General features: G+C 35.9%; 1 protein-coding gene across 3 annotated transcripts in view; it reads left to right on the top strand.

The window, feature by feature from the left end:
• ACSS3 (acyl-CoA synthetase short chain family member 3) overlaps positions 1 to 16,275 on the top strand; it is a 64,701-nt gene that overhangs the window by 23,121 nt on the left and 25,305 nt on the right. For all 3 annotated transcript variants that reach the window (XM_079304838.1, XM_079304837.1, XM_079304839.1), the window contains 2 exons: positions 2,092 to 2,243; positions 6,941 to 7,044. In XM_079304838.1, the coding sequence (XP_079160964.1) occupies positions 2,092 to 2,243; positions 6,941 to 7,044 (256 nt within the window). The remainder of the gene's footprint in view (positions 1 to 2,091; positions 2,244 to 6,940; positions 7,045 to 16,275) is intronic.

Here is a 16,275-nt window from a genome sequence, read left to right on the forward strand (position 1 = left end):
AATTAGTATTAGTAATTATCACCTGTCAGGGGAATTTTCTCTACTTTCTATTTGTTTGTGTTTTATTTGGCTTTCTCCTATATCTGGAACTGATAACTCCAAACCTAAACTGTTTTAAGCTTACCTGTGACATAAATACCCACCTGTCAGAGTCCTGCATGTTTACCCAAGCACTCCTGAAAGTTTAATAGTTTGTGTGGAATATACTCAGGCTCAGGCTTGCTGGAAGTTTGAGGCACGTGTTGTCTGTGACATAGCTCAGACAGAGATCAGGTGTGAAGTGGGATCTGGGAGGGAGTGGGTGTGCTCAGGGATGGACACAGCCCTTTTAAGGGGTCTGAATATTTACATTTGGTTAAAGGTAACAGTCTACTTTATTACTGTCAGACTGACCAATTTCAGCTTGCTTCATAGCTAGGTGTTTTGGTGTCCAAGATAATTGGTACTAGTTCAAGTACATAATTACTTAATGAGAAGCTTGTGGAAATGTGGCATTTTTCAGTCTGAAGCCATTTGTTTTGGCTTTAGTGATGTGGACTTGAACTCTTAACCATGTGCCTACAGATCTGCAGGTATACTGGACATTGAAGGGAAAGAGGGTCAACTTGAACAGTCAGGTTCATGAACAAATACTGATGAGCACATGAAAGCTGTGGTGGAGAAGTCTGCAAGGGTGATGCTTCAAGACAATCTGATAAAAGATTTTACTTTGGGTACTGTGTGTTATCTGACAGGCAAAAGGATGTAAATGATGTAACTCACATTTTCAGCAAGCATAATTTTGTATTTCTTTTTGGCAATTAAGGATAGGCTAATTGCAAAAAGAAGGGTTTTGATGTTGGTTATACTACTCTGCTGCTTGGGCTGAGAACTGTTCTTTTTTCATTTATTTTCTCTCCATTTGTTTCTTACTGCCTGCTTAATCCTTTTAAAACATGGCTTTTCAATTGTGCATTCTGTTTTGTCTTTTTAAAATCTTTTCTGGTGCTCCTCTTTTTCAAACGCCCCTCACCAGGAGCAGTATCTCACCATAGGGCTGCAAAACCACTGCTACATATCCAGCCTTGCCTGTCCTGTGTTCTTTGGATCTGATTAATGGTTCACCAGTGCTCTTGCCAGTGTTCAGGCCCAGCTGGATGCAGTAGAAAAAGTGTTTCTCTTGACTTGTGTACTCTGTCAAAGTTCATCTTCTAAGAGTGGCCTTTCTTGTGAAAAGGTTATGGTGATACCAGTGGAACTAAAACTCATTCTACATTAGCATCACCTTTTAATTTCAGAATATGTATGGAGCAGTTAATGCACTGTGGTAATTATATATTCAGTAAGATTGTGACTGTATGATTCTGTGCTGACTGGTTTTCATATTTTCAACATCACAGAAAAATATTCTTGATTTTTTTTATTAGGATTACTTAACATTGAAAATTTTGTCATATATGATTACTTCTGTTTACAATTCTCTTGACTATACCCTTTAGCTCAAGAAAAACCCAACCCCAAACCAGATCACACTCTGGTAGCAGACTAAAACAGAATATGGGCTCTTCAGGATCTCTCCAGGCTTCACGTGGAGTAGCATAAAAGTTCATAAAAGCCAATTTTATGCAGCTAAGTGGGAATTTTTCCAGATTTGAAAAAACTTCTAGGTAAGAAAAAGCTATCTGTGCATGGGGATATAGCTATAGTGCCACTGTGTCCAGAGACTCCTTGTTCAGAGGAAATGTGGCTGTTTTCTGAACTGCATCTCAGGGTGGATACAGACATGACCCACTCTGCTGCTGGTGCAATAACACAGCAATAGTGTATCTTTGTGTGTGTCTTTTCATTTGGATGTCTATTTGTCCTAATTTTCTAAATAGTAACTAGTATGTGCTGTGTTCATGTAAGGGTTGGTTCCCAAAGCTCGTGAATTTATTTCTACAAGTGAATACACTCACAGTATTATTATTTTTAACAAAGCCTCCTTTGAAGTCTTACTTGAAATTACTTCTGGTGCTGTGTTACCACTACCGTTACATGCTCAAGCCTTGAACTGTCAAGGAATTATGAGGTATTTTTATCCTGTGACATTTTAAATTATTCTCTCCATAGGGGAAGCCTGTGGGAACGCCAGATGCTGGTGCCTATTTCCGTGTGCTAGCAGAGCATGAAGTAGCTGCCTTCTTTACTTCACCAACTGCAATTAGAGCAATCCGTCAGCAGGACCCTGAGGCAGCCCTGGGAAAGCAGTACTCACTGAAAAGGTGAAGTAAGGATACACTGGAAGCAGTTTTCTTCAGAAACAGGCTGCATGAACTAAGAATAACAGAGTATCTGCGGTTTTCCCCACCTCTGTAGAGTGTCATTTTAATCTATTCTTGAAAAACTAGGTGTACACATATTTGCTTGTAAATTTCTACTGATAGTTTTGAGAAGATGAAAGCTGCTAAAAAGTCTATGACTCTAATGCAAAGAACTTTTACTGAGTGATTCCTCTCCCATCTTTTACTTTACTCCCCTATGCTTATACTCAGTAATACAGTCTTGGATTATATCATCCCATACTGTTTTTTCACATAACATCTCATTTTGTTAAGTGCACAGTATCTTTAGTGTTTGTTTAATCAGTCAATGTTTTGGTTGCTCCCTGAAAACTTTGTTATTGTTTATGATTATGTGTGTGTCCAGTGAGCTGTTTGGTGTCTTGTACTGCTTTTAAGGAGGTTATCACTCTACTATCAGCATGCTTCAAATTCTTGACTGAGTTCATCCTCATAAATCCCTTGTGAGGTGGGAGAGTGGTATTATCTGTATTTTGTAGATGGGAAGCTGAGAGACAGAGATTAAGGATAAAGTCTTCTGTTGGTTTTGATATCTAGTATGAGCCTGAAATACCACTGTTTCAAAGATTGTAGTATTGCATCAGCATTTTATCTATGAAATGCTTCCCACAGCAACTTCTGTCTGTGAGTGTTTAATACTTCTACAGAAGTATCTTATACTGTATCTTATAGTAAAGATTCTAAAAATAAAAAATATGTGCATTTGGACCACATCTAATTTTGAAATTGAATGATTTGCTCAGCATCACACAGGGACTGTATAGGCAGTATTCACTCACAAGAACATTTATAATTGTCCTTGTTCAAAGAGAAGGGGAAGATGCAAAGCCATGTAACTTCATTAGACCTCCACATTCTTAATTGCTCAAATTTATTATTAGTAAGCTGGATTTATTCCTGAGGTATTCATTATAAGCTTATCATTAATTTCTTCCATCTGTTTTGACTGCTATCATCAATCCTTACTCCTCCTTGAAATAAGAAACAAGCTCATTTGAGACACTAATGTGCTATTGTCCTATGATGTTTATTGACAAGAAAGTGATTCAGATGCTAGAAAATTTAATTGCTGTTCCTTGGCACTTCTTAGGCAATTATTTTGTCATTGGAGTATACATTTGGTGGGAAATCTGCTAACCTGCTTTGTAAGTTGTCATATTCTCTAGCTAAATGAGAATTGTAGATAAGGGTCTCCTTGCAGTATCAGTTGCCACAGATGTAAAGAGGTATTTAATCATTCCTATTGAGTCGTATCAAATGAGCTTCTCTACTTGTCTGCAGCTTTAGTTGTCTCATAATTCACTCAGCTTTGGACCATGTCATTCACTGAGATGTGCTGTCTCTTTACTAAACCCTCTAATGCAGTATTTAATGTCTAGTAGGTACAGTTGTTAAGAAAGACTATCAGGTGATTACAATTTCCATTCTAGGAAAATACTTGGGTTTGGGTGTTACTTGGATAGACTTTTCTATTCAAGGTAAAGTGAATTCTGTCTGATTCAGTTTGAAGGCAGTCTTACTTTTAGTTCATTTACTTGATCTATGATGTTTTCTTCATGGTGAAGAATCTTTGAATTGTCTTTCTGTTTCATACACTAAAATGGATCCTTACTTTAGAGACTGCATTCAGGAATGCAGTCCTGAAAGAGGTTCCCACCATGGTACATTTTATTTCTGAAAAGTTCTGCTAAATAAATGGTAAAGGTCAATGTAACTTTAAAATAGACAGTTACTGATAATAAGGTGGTAGGCAATAACAGCTTTCATACCTAAGGGAGTATGTGATTTACGTGAGTAAATTGAATAATAAACAAACTCATGTTCTTTTGAAATTATGTTAGTTAAATAAATTTCTGTTAAGAACTGATGTTTGTGGTATCACTGGCCTCTGTAAAAAATTGTATATGAGGTTTCCAAAGGTTCTAGTGTGTATGCTTTAAATTCCTTATGTCTACTGGAGCCAAATCTTTGCTCAAGTAAATATCCAAAAAATCTTTGCTCTTTGAAATCTTTTTGCTTTTGGTACAAAATGTCACATATGTATTAAACACAGCTTAACTGTAAAACAGATGTTTAGTTTTTAATATTGTAGGTCAAAAGCAGTGTTAAATGACATATTTATAGAGATCTAAACACATAGCTTTTGATAACATCCAGCACTGCTGAGTATTGCTGCCTGTTGTGTTTGATAAACAAGTAACATCCAAATTCCATGAGAACATTCCTTTCAGTTCTTTGAATTCATTCTTCTCTTCAGAAGGTAGCTCCATAATACCAAGCCCTTAACTCTTCCCATGTTTGGAATCCCACTTCATCCTATAATTGACATAATTGTTGTGAGCTGGATTGTTCTAATTTCCAGACAATTGACAAGTGATGGTTTTGCATGAAATGGAGCAACAAGTCAGCAGTTTAGATTGACATGCAAGTAATAATTTGCCATTTGTGCCCCGTAGTCTGCTTTGCTTGCTTGACTTTTGGTCAGTTAAGAATATTCTGCAATTTTATATCAAGACCATTTAGAGATTCTATGTTGTTCATCTGGTACTGGATAATTATAGACTTTAGAAAGAAATATGGCACTGAATAAAAACTGTGCAGAAACAATGAATATAAAGTAGATAAGAAACTTCCATTATCTGTCTTATAATGCAGGAGCAAGTGTATGTGAAATTAAAGTAGCAAATTCAAAACTGTTAGAAGGAAATATTTTCTTGTGGAATTGACATTTCACACATGCTGCTAAGGGGATATGTGATTAAGACCCAGAATTTATGACAGTCGAAGTATGTAGTGCAGTTCTGCCTGCTGCCCCCTCCTCTGTGCTGCTGTTGATCACATGGTGATCAGCACTTTGTGATGGAGTCCTGAACTGTGCTCGTGAAGAGCCTTTTGGGAGCTGAGCTGCAGTTGTGTTCTGTGTTTCTCTTGACTCTCTCCCCAAAACCTCCGATACTTGGATTCTTGTATAAAATCTGTTCAGGGAGGGAAATAAATAAACACATCAATGGAGAAAAATCAGAACGTGTGAAAATATTTTTTTAAATTGCACGTGTTTAAATAAATTAATAAAAATATGTATATGTGTGTGTGTACGTATGTATGTATGTGGTCTCCAGGTCCATTAAAAATAGTAACAATTCTTAATTTTCAGTTAATATTGACAGGTGCAAATGAACCTTAATTGCTGTATTTTTAGAAGAAAAGCTTATTTCAAATCATGCAGATAGAGTTTTTATTTGCCAGAATCCCGCTGCCCAAACTGATGTGTGCATTCCAGAATTAAAAAAAAAAAAAAAAAATTCTTTCAAAATATTTTGATTTGGAAAAGTGAAGCTCAGATTATTACCCATATGAACATCTAAGCTTTTGGGAAATAGTTTGGCTATGTGGTTTCTTCTGTGCTTGGAGTGATACCAAAATGTTGAATAGTATTTATTGTTTCAGGACCATTAGGAACATTGATCTGTCCCCTATATGTCAGGTGATATTTAAAGTCCATTCTGCTGGATTCCTGTATAGGGCCTAAAAGTTTGATTGTGCTGGATTTCATGTTAGGAATGTAGGTTTTCAGAACAGCTGAGGACAATTATTTAACAGAGAGGCTTTAAGTCCTTTCTTCTCAATTAACTGAATTACAAGGATAGATAATTGCAGTAACAGGTGGACTGATATGCTTTGAAGTTTTAAGTGGGCTTTTTAAAAATATCATTCAGTGGGGCATTTCATAGCCATGGTTTTGCTATACTGTTTGAGAGGAAAAAAAATTCTATAGTTCTTATGCTTAGGCTTGTGGCACTTTGCTCTGATACTCTTTTTGGTGGTTTTGTGCTGTAAATTTTACTAAGTGCTAATTTTCTTCTCACAGCGTAAAGTTTAGCTTGAGTCTGCAGGTTATGAAATCTGATAATTAAAGCTGGCAATTCAAAAGTGAGGAAATTTGCTTTTGACTCATGGGATAACCAGACAACTTTTCCCTAAGTCTTTTATGTTCTTGGTGTTTGTTTAATTTGCTTTCTGGATTTTATTTCCATGGAAAGATTAAACTCGTAGTCTTTCTAAATGACATCTGTCTGAAGTGGAATTTGTGTCATGCCTATGTTAGCTAAGAATTCTCTCCTTTTATGGCCACAAGTCTACTGGTTTTACAAAATCAGTGCAGTTTGTGTCCAGTGTTGAAGGACAAGAGTGAAGTCCTGTCTTCAGCAGTTGTCTTCATTCAAAATGCACTGAGGAAAAGAGTGAAATAAAGTGTCAATGACAGCATCTGGCTGTGGGAGATTGTACTGCAATGCTAACAAAGATATCTACCTAGTTACTGTGTACAGAGCATTTAATTATTTTTTACTTCAACTTATAGTTGCTTGCCTCTGGTGTCCCAAGGTCTTTGCATTCAACAATTAAAGTTTCTTTTACATGATGAAATATTAAGTAGCTTAAATTAATACTGCAGATATTCTAGTTGTTACTTAGTAGGAAAGACAATACCAAAAGTGAAAGTCCTCCTCCTTTGTCTTTTCCCTTGATCTGGGCCAGTGGCCAGAGGCATTTATTGTATTCGTTGTCCTGCTTTCCTTTCCACATCCACATCAAGATACAGACTTTATTTCTATTTAAAGGTTCAGAACGATGTTTGTAGCTGGTGAGCACTGTGATGTGGACACGCTAGAATGGTCAAAAAGAGTCTTCAAGGTGCCTGTATTGGACCACTGGTGGCAAACTGGTGAGTAGTGTAAAACAGCCTTTATAAAATACAGTGAGGAGAATATTTTCAGACTTGTTTCTTGAGCCTAAAGGTAATTTTTTTTCCTTTTTCCATGAACATTTAAATAAATGTAAAAAAAAAAAATTCAAGCAGGAAGAATGTTTTTGGAAGTGGTCTGAAAAGTGACTTCAGGGTAATTTTAGAATAACAAGACATTTGTAAAAGCTATATGAAAAAAGAAGGTATTTTCTGATATCCATGTTCAAAAAAAGAAGTTTATATCAGTATTTTTCCAGGTGTGTTTCTATGTTGTTTGCACGTGTGTTTTATGTTGTTTTCTGTTGTGTGACAGAATGTTTGCTATTTAAGGTATAAACCTAAGCTTTTTGCCTATATAATTTGTGTAATTAAAAACAAACAATCTGCTGCATAGAGTAGACTCCTTGGTTTTTAATACTGTTCTATATGGATGTCATCCAACTTCTAGTGATTATTTTAGTGCTTCCCATTTTGTTTCACTGCAATGGAGGAATCAGACTATCAGTCTTTGGGTAACTGCAAAAAATCCTAGTTGAATCCTGGATTAAGACTTGATCAAATGTTATCTCCTTATAACTGTGGATTCATATATCTTTAAATTTCACTATTAGAAGATTAAACAATGGAAATAAATTACAAAAGCTCCCTCCTTCTTTCCCTTCTTTTCTCCCTTCCCTCAAGAAATACTTCTAGTGTTTTCTGTGGATCATTGATTTGAGATCTGTGGTCTCTTTCTCTATAAAGAAAAACCTTCTGAGGTTCTCCTATGATAGATCAAATAGAAGCTATAGAAGATTAGAGTGAAAGTGAGAAATTGTTTAGTTAATCTCTGTATTATGCAATTAAATCAGTTGAGGAGGCTTAAAATGCATTGCTTTTATTAAAAAAACCCCAGAATATGGTCTTAGATAAATACTGAAAAAGTCCTGGGGGAAAAAAAAAATTAGTAGTGTCATTTTTTATTTAATCTGAATTTAATCTGCTGATTAATAAAAGGCAAAATACCTATTTTTTTCAGTTCTCTAAGATCCTAATGTCCTTAGACAGGCCTGAATGATGCAGAATGAGAAATTAACTAAAAAAGGCTAAAAGATCAAATAATGTCTTTGGTGAATTGCTGAACTGTCAATAATGAATGTTACTGTATATAATTTTGCACGTGTTTTTATCTGTCTGTGCAGATATATAGCTATATATTACATATAAATTGCTGTAGCTTTTGCATATGTTTAATGCAGAAGTTTTGTGTTACAGTGTTCTTTCAGATGTATCTCAAGTATATAAATATCCATAAGAGATTTTAAGCATATGGATATTGGAACTTACACTCTATACAGATGTGTTTTAGACATTTTTCAGAGACTACCAAGAGTCAGAGTACAGTGATGTTTCTTGATTTGTATGTTCATGGCATGCTGTTAAATTAAATTGTACCGTGACTTATTGAACTAAGGCCATTTCAAATACAGTGTTTGAGGGCATTTAATAATTTGATTAGAGTGAAGACCCAAGTGATTTGTGTGGAAATGTGAGCAGTTGAATGAAGGCAAGGCTCTCAGTCTGAAGAAAAAAATTTACCAAGTCAGTTCCTATCAAAGAACTAAATTTCAAGGTATAAGAAAATAAGAATCACAGAGTAATTAGGTTGATGGGGACTCCTGAGCTCATTTAGTTCAGTCTCCCTTCTCAAGCAGGTTTAGAGAGAGTGTTGCCCAGAGATCCTGTCCAGTTTTGAGTATCTCCATGGTAAGGGATTCTCTGGGTAGCCTGTGCCAGTGTTTGACTGTCCTCACAGTAAATGTATATTTTTTGGGCTCAGATGGAATATCCTGGTTTTGATTTGTGCCTGTTGTCTCTTATTCTGTCAGTGGGCACTATTGAGAAATCTGGCTAACACTTCTTCAATATATATAAATACTGGATGCCTCCCAATAAGGCCCAAGAAAGCCTATAGGGGGCCTTCTGTAAGAAGCTGCCAGAAGCTTCCTTTATGTCTGGCAGGGCCAATCCCTGACAGCTCCAAAGATGGAAGTGCTACTGGTCAGTTCTGGGCCAATTAGAAATGGTGGTAGCATGGAAATATGTGATAACATATTCAAAAATGAAAAAAACCAATAAACTTACTGCATAGTTGTAATTGGGGCAGTGTGAGAGCACGTGAGAGGAGCAGCTCTGCAGACACCAAGGTTAGTGCAGAGGGGCAGGAGGTGAGATTCTCCAGGTGGCAGAGCTGAGATTCCCCTGCAGCCCGTGGTGCAGAACAAGGGGAAGCAGCTGTGCCCCTGCAGCCCATGGAGGGCTGTGGGGAAGCAGAGACCCACCTGCAGCCCATGGAGGAGACCCAGCCATAGTGAGTCAGTGCCTGAGAGCAAGTTTTGACCCCGTGGGAGGCCCATGCTGGATCAGGCTCCTGGTGGGGACACGTAGATCCATGGAGAGAGGAGCCAAAGCTGGAGCAGGTTTCCTAGTCAGACTTGATACTTGGACTCTTTCCAGCAACTTCTTGTTTTTCTTGAACTGTGGAGAATTGAACACAGGAGTCCAGATTTGGCCTCACTGGGGCTGAGCAGAAGGGGGAGATCACCTTGCTCAGCCTTCTGGTCACATTCTTTCTTATGCACCCCAGAGTGCCACTGGCCCTCCTGGCCACAAGGACACTGTGTGCTCGTGGTCACCTTGTCATCCACCAGGACTCCCAGATCCTGGAGCACAGCAGCCATTGCTGTGGGTGAAAACAGTCTTCACTTCTGCTCTTCACTCACCTCTTCTTTAGCAGAATACAAAATGTATCTCATTATCTGTGAAAAAACAAGCACTTCTGTCACATTCATCCTTTTCTGTCACTTGTCAAAATGTTGAAAGTGGATCTCTGTGCTGGAAAAGCCATTTCAACCAAACAGTATTGGATTTCAGTACATGAGGTTAAAGGTGTATGTACTGAATGTGAAATATTTTACAAAGTAGATAACTGTCTGTTTACTTCGTTAGAAATATGCAAGGTTAGTAACTGATGACAGAATAAGGACCCACAGATTCAGAAATAGCAATTTTCTCAACTATCTCCAAAATAGTGACATACTAAAAACACAATAAAAAACCTGATCACTTCTATCAGGAGAAAGTTGAGACTATTAGCTGTGCTGTGTAGAACTAGTATTTAAAATGCATCTTTTTTAAAACAAAACAAATTATGGGGTTTTTTTGTCCACTTAGTTGCAGCTGAAGTTATAAATTGCTGTTTTATTATACCTCAAATTGAAAGTTACTGAATTACTTGTATATATGAAAATGCTTTAGACCTTTACTAGTCCGACAAATTGGTACTTATTCCTTAAGCTGATATTTATCTGCATTCTTCCAAAACAAGAACGTTGCAAAACTCTGAGAAATTCTGGCATCTTAATTTTGTCTGAAAACTGTAGATCTTAGGTAGTTATGATGGCTCTTTCAGATGAGGCTAAAGCAGAAGATGGAGGAGGAGGAGGAGAAGTATCTGGGTAAATAGTATTTAATGGAGTGATTTCTATTCCTTTGTTAATGACAAGAAAGGTAAGGAAAAGATGAATTTTGTAGAGATTAGAACTGAGTCATCATTTGGAGATGGAAATGAGTATGAGTTAAGGGAAACAAAAAAAGTATTACTACAAAATAGGAGCGTTAACCACATCCTTCTTCAGGTTTAGTAAGATGTCTTCAAAGCTCTTGGCCTCTTTGCCATATATATAGCTAGAAAGAAATTAGTATGGAAAAAGAAACATGTATTTCTTTCATTTGTTTTTCATAGTTTTATGGAGTGTATTTGAAATCCCTGTGAATTGAAACAGGGCTTTGAAACAGAAAAAAGCTTCCATTAAAGGACTTCAAAGCAGCTACACCTGGAAAAGCTGATTGCTGAAAACTGCTTTGTATCAGTACATCAATACATCAATAATACTCATTTTAAGTGCTAGTGTTTGTGTTACAAGTATTGTAGGCACATCTTACAAACTGTGAAATGGAAGTCACAGGATCAATCAGTGGCAAGAAAGATTCCAGGCAGTGAGAACTGGGAAGAACTTGCTGTTTTCTTTGGAGATACAGCAATGGATGAAAGAATGTTATTTTCTGATCCTCTGATCCTGTGCTCAGCTGTACCTGGAGGGAGGAGAGTTTTGTTTGGGTTTGTGCAGGTGTTAAATTTTTACTTATTTATACAAATTGACACTTAGCACTTCAATAGCAATTTTCATCTTCAAAGTTGTTGTGTAAACACAAGCAATTAATATGTTTGAGACCCCTATGAAGTAAATAGAGTTATTCCAGTCTTGCAGACATTAAATAGAGAAAGACAAGCTATCCAATAAGACTTAAATTCGGTGTCAGAAAACAGGTTTTTTTTCTATTTTTTTTTTTTTTTTTTTTTTCCCAGAGTGATAATTTTTTGTCTTATTTACATATGCTTTGTGATATTTTTTCTGAATGGGAACTGGAATGCACATTTTGGACCTTGTTTTTGCTCTCTCTGTATAGTTATGTTTAAAGGTAATGATACAGTTGCTCTGTTTTAGTTTTCCAGGTAATTATATTATAAGGAGCCTTCCCAAATTTTTTTGAAGTTGCCTAAACAGTGTTTGGGTTGTATCTGCTGTATGATTATCCTCATTCTGAGGGAGGGGCCTCAATAGAAAAAGAATTGTGAGTTTTGCTTACTTTGATTTTGGAGCTGGCTTTGAGTTCTAGGATAAAAAACCAAAAGGAAACAGATAGGGGGTTGTGATGAGCTATGGAGGCAGAAGGCTCTGAAAGTTTGTGTTAAACATCTTCAGCTGCTTTCATGTTAGCTAAAAAATGAAACTCTACCACATCACTTTTGACATTTTGAGAAAACGGTAAGTTAGATTTCCAATTCTTCATAATAAGTATAGGATATAAAGAGGTTTTTTTAATCTTGATATTTAAAAAAAAACATGTTGAGACTCTGTCTTTGAGGATGTATAGGAAAATTCTGATGAAACAGAGCTGAAGCTGAAAATTCAGTGATAAAATATGACTTGCATAAAATCTCAGTCAAGAGACATGTTTCCATAGAACTTTTTTGGTTGTGTACTATGGAAATGAGAATTACAGAGTGTGCAAGTGTAGTAGTTTCAGATAGGAGTTATCTACTATTTTCTGAATATCAGCTCACCAGCAGGCAAAACTATGAAAAAATTGTGTACATTTTCTGTTTTCATGGGAATAGGCTGCCTTATCCAGTAAGGAGTAGGTGTCTGCAAGAGACATTAGAGCAAAAATCAAATGGTGTTTGATACATTATGGCTGCTGACAAAGAAGGTTATAGTATATGCAGATTGTATTGGATATTCTGAAACAGTGTGATAAAATTTTCTGGTAGGAATTCTCCAAGTTCTGTAATACAATTAATAATGTACTCTATGAATTTTAAAATTATTATTTTTATTTATCTGTGTCTTACCTCTAAAACATGCAAATGCTATGTTGGTAATATTTTTATTAGGTTGTTGTTAGGTAATTAAATGTAGTTTTTTAATAATGGTTATACCGACCTTTTATGAGGACTGTATAGACAACACAAATATATTGTTGAATTCAGTGTAAAAAATATGAATCATGGGTAAGTGTACTCAGATGAATATATTTCAGTCTACTACCTCTGAGACAGTCATGTATGGGAAAGAGTTTATTAATGTGATTGTCAAGCAGCATGACGTGGTCCCCAGACTCCAGTTTCTATTGTGTTGCCTTGGCAACATTGTGCAGAATCTCCTTCAGATGAATGTCTGGAAAGATGGATTTTGCAACTGAATTGTTAGCTAATATTTTCAGGTTTGCACTAAAGAACTGTTCTTTAGGTGAATTACCTTGTCAGGCTAGACCTCCATCTCCCTTTTGTCAGTAGATTCCACATTTTGTTCTTCAGTCACCTTCCACTTTGCCCCATTCAAAACTGAAGATCAGTCCAGTGACTTCATTCAATGTAAGGAAATTCTCAGATCCAAAGGCAGTGAGAGAGGTAAACTGAAGAAAGTATGACTGTTTAATTAGCAACAAAATTCTTGACATTTATTTTGGAGTGACAGAAATTCAGTTCTGTTCCAGGGACCAAGAATCTGGAATTAAAATGAGAGAGATGAAACAAATTTCTTCCAAAGTCCAGGTGACTGGTTTAGCTTATCAGGGGCCTCAGTGCAGATACAGTTCATGCTTTTTAAAGATGTGTGCATCCTGTCAAGCTTGCATCATATTTTTTTAGTGAAAGCTGATAACCTGCAAACAGTTTTACAGAAGTGGGAATTACTTGCCAGAAGCTTCTGCTGCTCCACAGCCCTGATTTACTGAGTCACCTGAGCATGATTTACTGGATAACTGATTTTATAACAGCATTCATTTTTTCATGTCTCCCCCTGGACATTTGCATTCTATCATTTAAGGGTATATATAGATAGTTTCAGCCATGAAACATGTGGACTGTATATCATTAATAACAGTAGCTCATCATTCCTTCAATGTCATCTAAGGACACTCAAAAATGTTTTTGGTTGCCCTTATTGAAGGAGAGAGAAGAAAAATGGTTTTTTTTTAGTGTCCATGAGTATTGCCAAGGCAGAGACTGACCTTTCAGTTCTGTGTGGTTTTCTCATTCTTGGACATCAAAGAAGGTATCTCTGAATTGTATGCATTTTCTCTACATGTTTTTGGTTTGAATGAATCATTGCAGCTTCATAGGCTTATTGTGGCATTCAGTGCTGTTCATTGTCTTTCACATTTCAAAAGATACAAAGTGTCTTTTCTCCAAAAACATTTTTTCATTTGAAGGTTGTTTCAGATGTGCATTTCACATGGCTTTCAGTTGTCCAGTGCATTTTGGGAAATGTTCTCAGATACTGGGCCAGGAGTGCTATGACTTGGGAACAAAAAAAAATTATTTATGGAATTTATTGCAATTTGAACATAGTTAAGTCAGTAAATATACCACGTCCTTCTAGTAAAAAAAAAAAATATATATACAAACATAAAAAACAACAACAAAAAACAAACAAAACCAACCAAACAAACAAAAAAAAAACCAAACAAAACCCCCCTACAAAAAAACAACAACAACAAAAAACCAAAACCCAAACCCCCCATGCATCTCTGTACTTCACTTTTCTGTGAAGGTTCTCTTTTCCTTGTGGCTATACTCTTTTTTCCCCATTGTCAGCTCTTCCTCTGTGTTGATACAAATTCATTATTAGCTGTGCCACTGCTAGTCTGGCTCATTTGTGCTGACATTTTCTAATTTAGAACTGATAAAAAGTGTGTATTAAGCTTTTCTGTTCCCATTTGACTTCAATTTCTCACTGCTTATTAATCTTAATCTTTTCTGATTGTCTTTCCACATGCAGTCAGGGACATATGTTAATATGGATGAAGTATAAATGTTTTCCTCCTTAAGATTTCATTGATATGACTTAGATGATTGAAAATAAAAGAGCTGTAAAGCATTCTAAAGTTATGAAATTGAGCTGTGGGCAATATATAGTTGTGCACTGAATATTTAGTTTGCATTTGGGCAAATGAAGAAGACAAGGGGACACGCTTAGGAATGAATATGTTAAAATAGAATATGCAGTCTCATCTCTCTGAAGGGGATGAGCAGTGACAGTGCCTCCAGTTTGTGTGAGTGTTAGAGATTGTTGGTCTCTTTCTTGGTACATGGTAACTGCTTTTTTATGTTGCTCAGAGTGAAGGTAGAAAGAGTGTGCATCTAAGATATTAGATCTTGATAAAGATACTTGAATTGCACAGTTAACTTTACCTGTCTTTTCCATCTTGTTTGTATTACTATGCATGCAATGTATTAAGATTCCTTAAAACAATTAAACTGTAAACAGTTAGCACTGAGATGTGTAATTACTTTTTAAATCCTCCATTTATCTCTTAGCATTTAATCAAATATCAGTTATGATGTCACAGTAGGAGAAAAATAATTTGAAATTTATTGTATCTGAAAATATAATTTAGTGCATTGCCTGACTTAATGCATCTTTAAATATGTCATCTGACATCTTCCAAATACAACAAAAAAAGTTTTCTGTTCTCTAATCTTGGCTGTCATTTTGCCATAGGCAATTTATAAGATGTACATTATAATAGCATATATAATATTTGGAGGCAAGGGACCGTGGTGTATTTACAAAATGAATACATAAACTTCTGGGGCTTTATTACTGGCTTGCTAGTTAGTCATAACCAGTTATTTTCTGCTTTGGTTTTAATATTTGTCATGGCCCACAAACCCTTAACTAAACAAGCTGGACCTTCCTTGCGGTTATATTTTGTGTATTTATTTTGGAGATTTCATTTAAACGTGCCTTGAAATCTTCAGATACCTTGTGTATATGTATAATACCAACCTCCACAGTCCATAAGTACATTCTGTGGTTGGATAATTGTGAAAGTGAGGCTTGGATGAATTTTAATGGCTTTGGGGGTTGATTATGTTTAAAGTAAGTGAATTGAATACAGCAATAGAACTGTTATATTAGAAGTATTTGGCCTTTACAAGTGAAATACGTATTCATGGTAATAGATGCATTTTGATTACAAGTGCTTTAAAGCATTTAGAAAATACTAAAAGAATGCTTGGTTTCTCTTCTGACCTTCAATTCTAAGAATAAACATGGAAATGCAGGCACTATCAGAAAATACATTACTTTATAACAAAATGGATTTCTGTTTTGAGAAATGGACTTTAGGTTTTCAAATATCTTTAGCTTATTTGTCACCTTTTTTTCCTCATAGGTCCATGAATCTTAGTCACATTTTAAAAAATGATTGCTTCATTTTCTATTCATATCTCTTTTTCATGTTTTTTGAGTGAAGTTTCTACTTTACAGTTTCTGAGTAGAGAAATTAGGCAGTTAAGAAGAGCTTTTTTAAGGTTTTGTGTAAAATTTAACCAAGTGAGAAAGGTCAAATTTAATTTTACTTGGGTGTGAAGAATAGGTAAAAAGCACTGTTGTTTTTCCATGAAGCTTACAGTTAACTTTTAGAGGTTTTATGTTCTGTTTTATCGTGCTAGGGGGATGAAAAACATATTTTGAAGCCACCTCAAGATAACAAATTCTTCTTCCAAGTGAATGTAACCTAAATTGTAAGCAGCCTTGATGGACAAGGTCATGCTTTAGATGTGAGAGTCTCTTTAAATAACATTTGAGCACGAAAGTC

The sequence above is a fragment of the Erithacus rubecula genome (assembly GCF_903797595.1).
Source record: "Erithacus rubecula genome assembly, chromosome: 4".
Taxonomy (NCBI): domain Eukaryota; kingdom Metazoa; phylum Chordata; class Aves; order Passeriformes; family Muscicapidae; genus Erithacus; species Erithacus rubecula.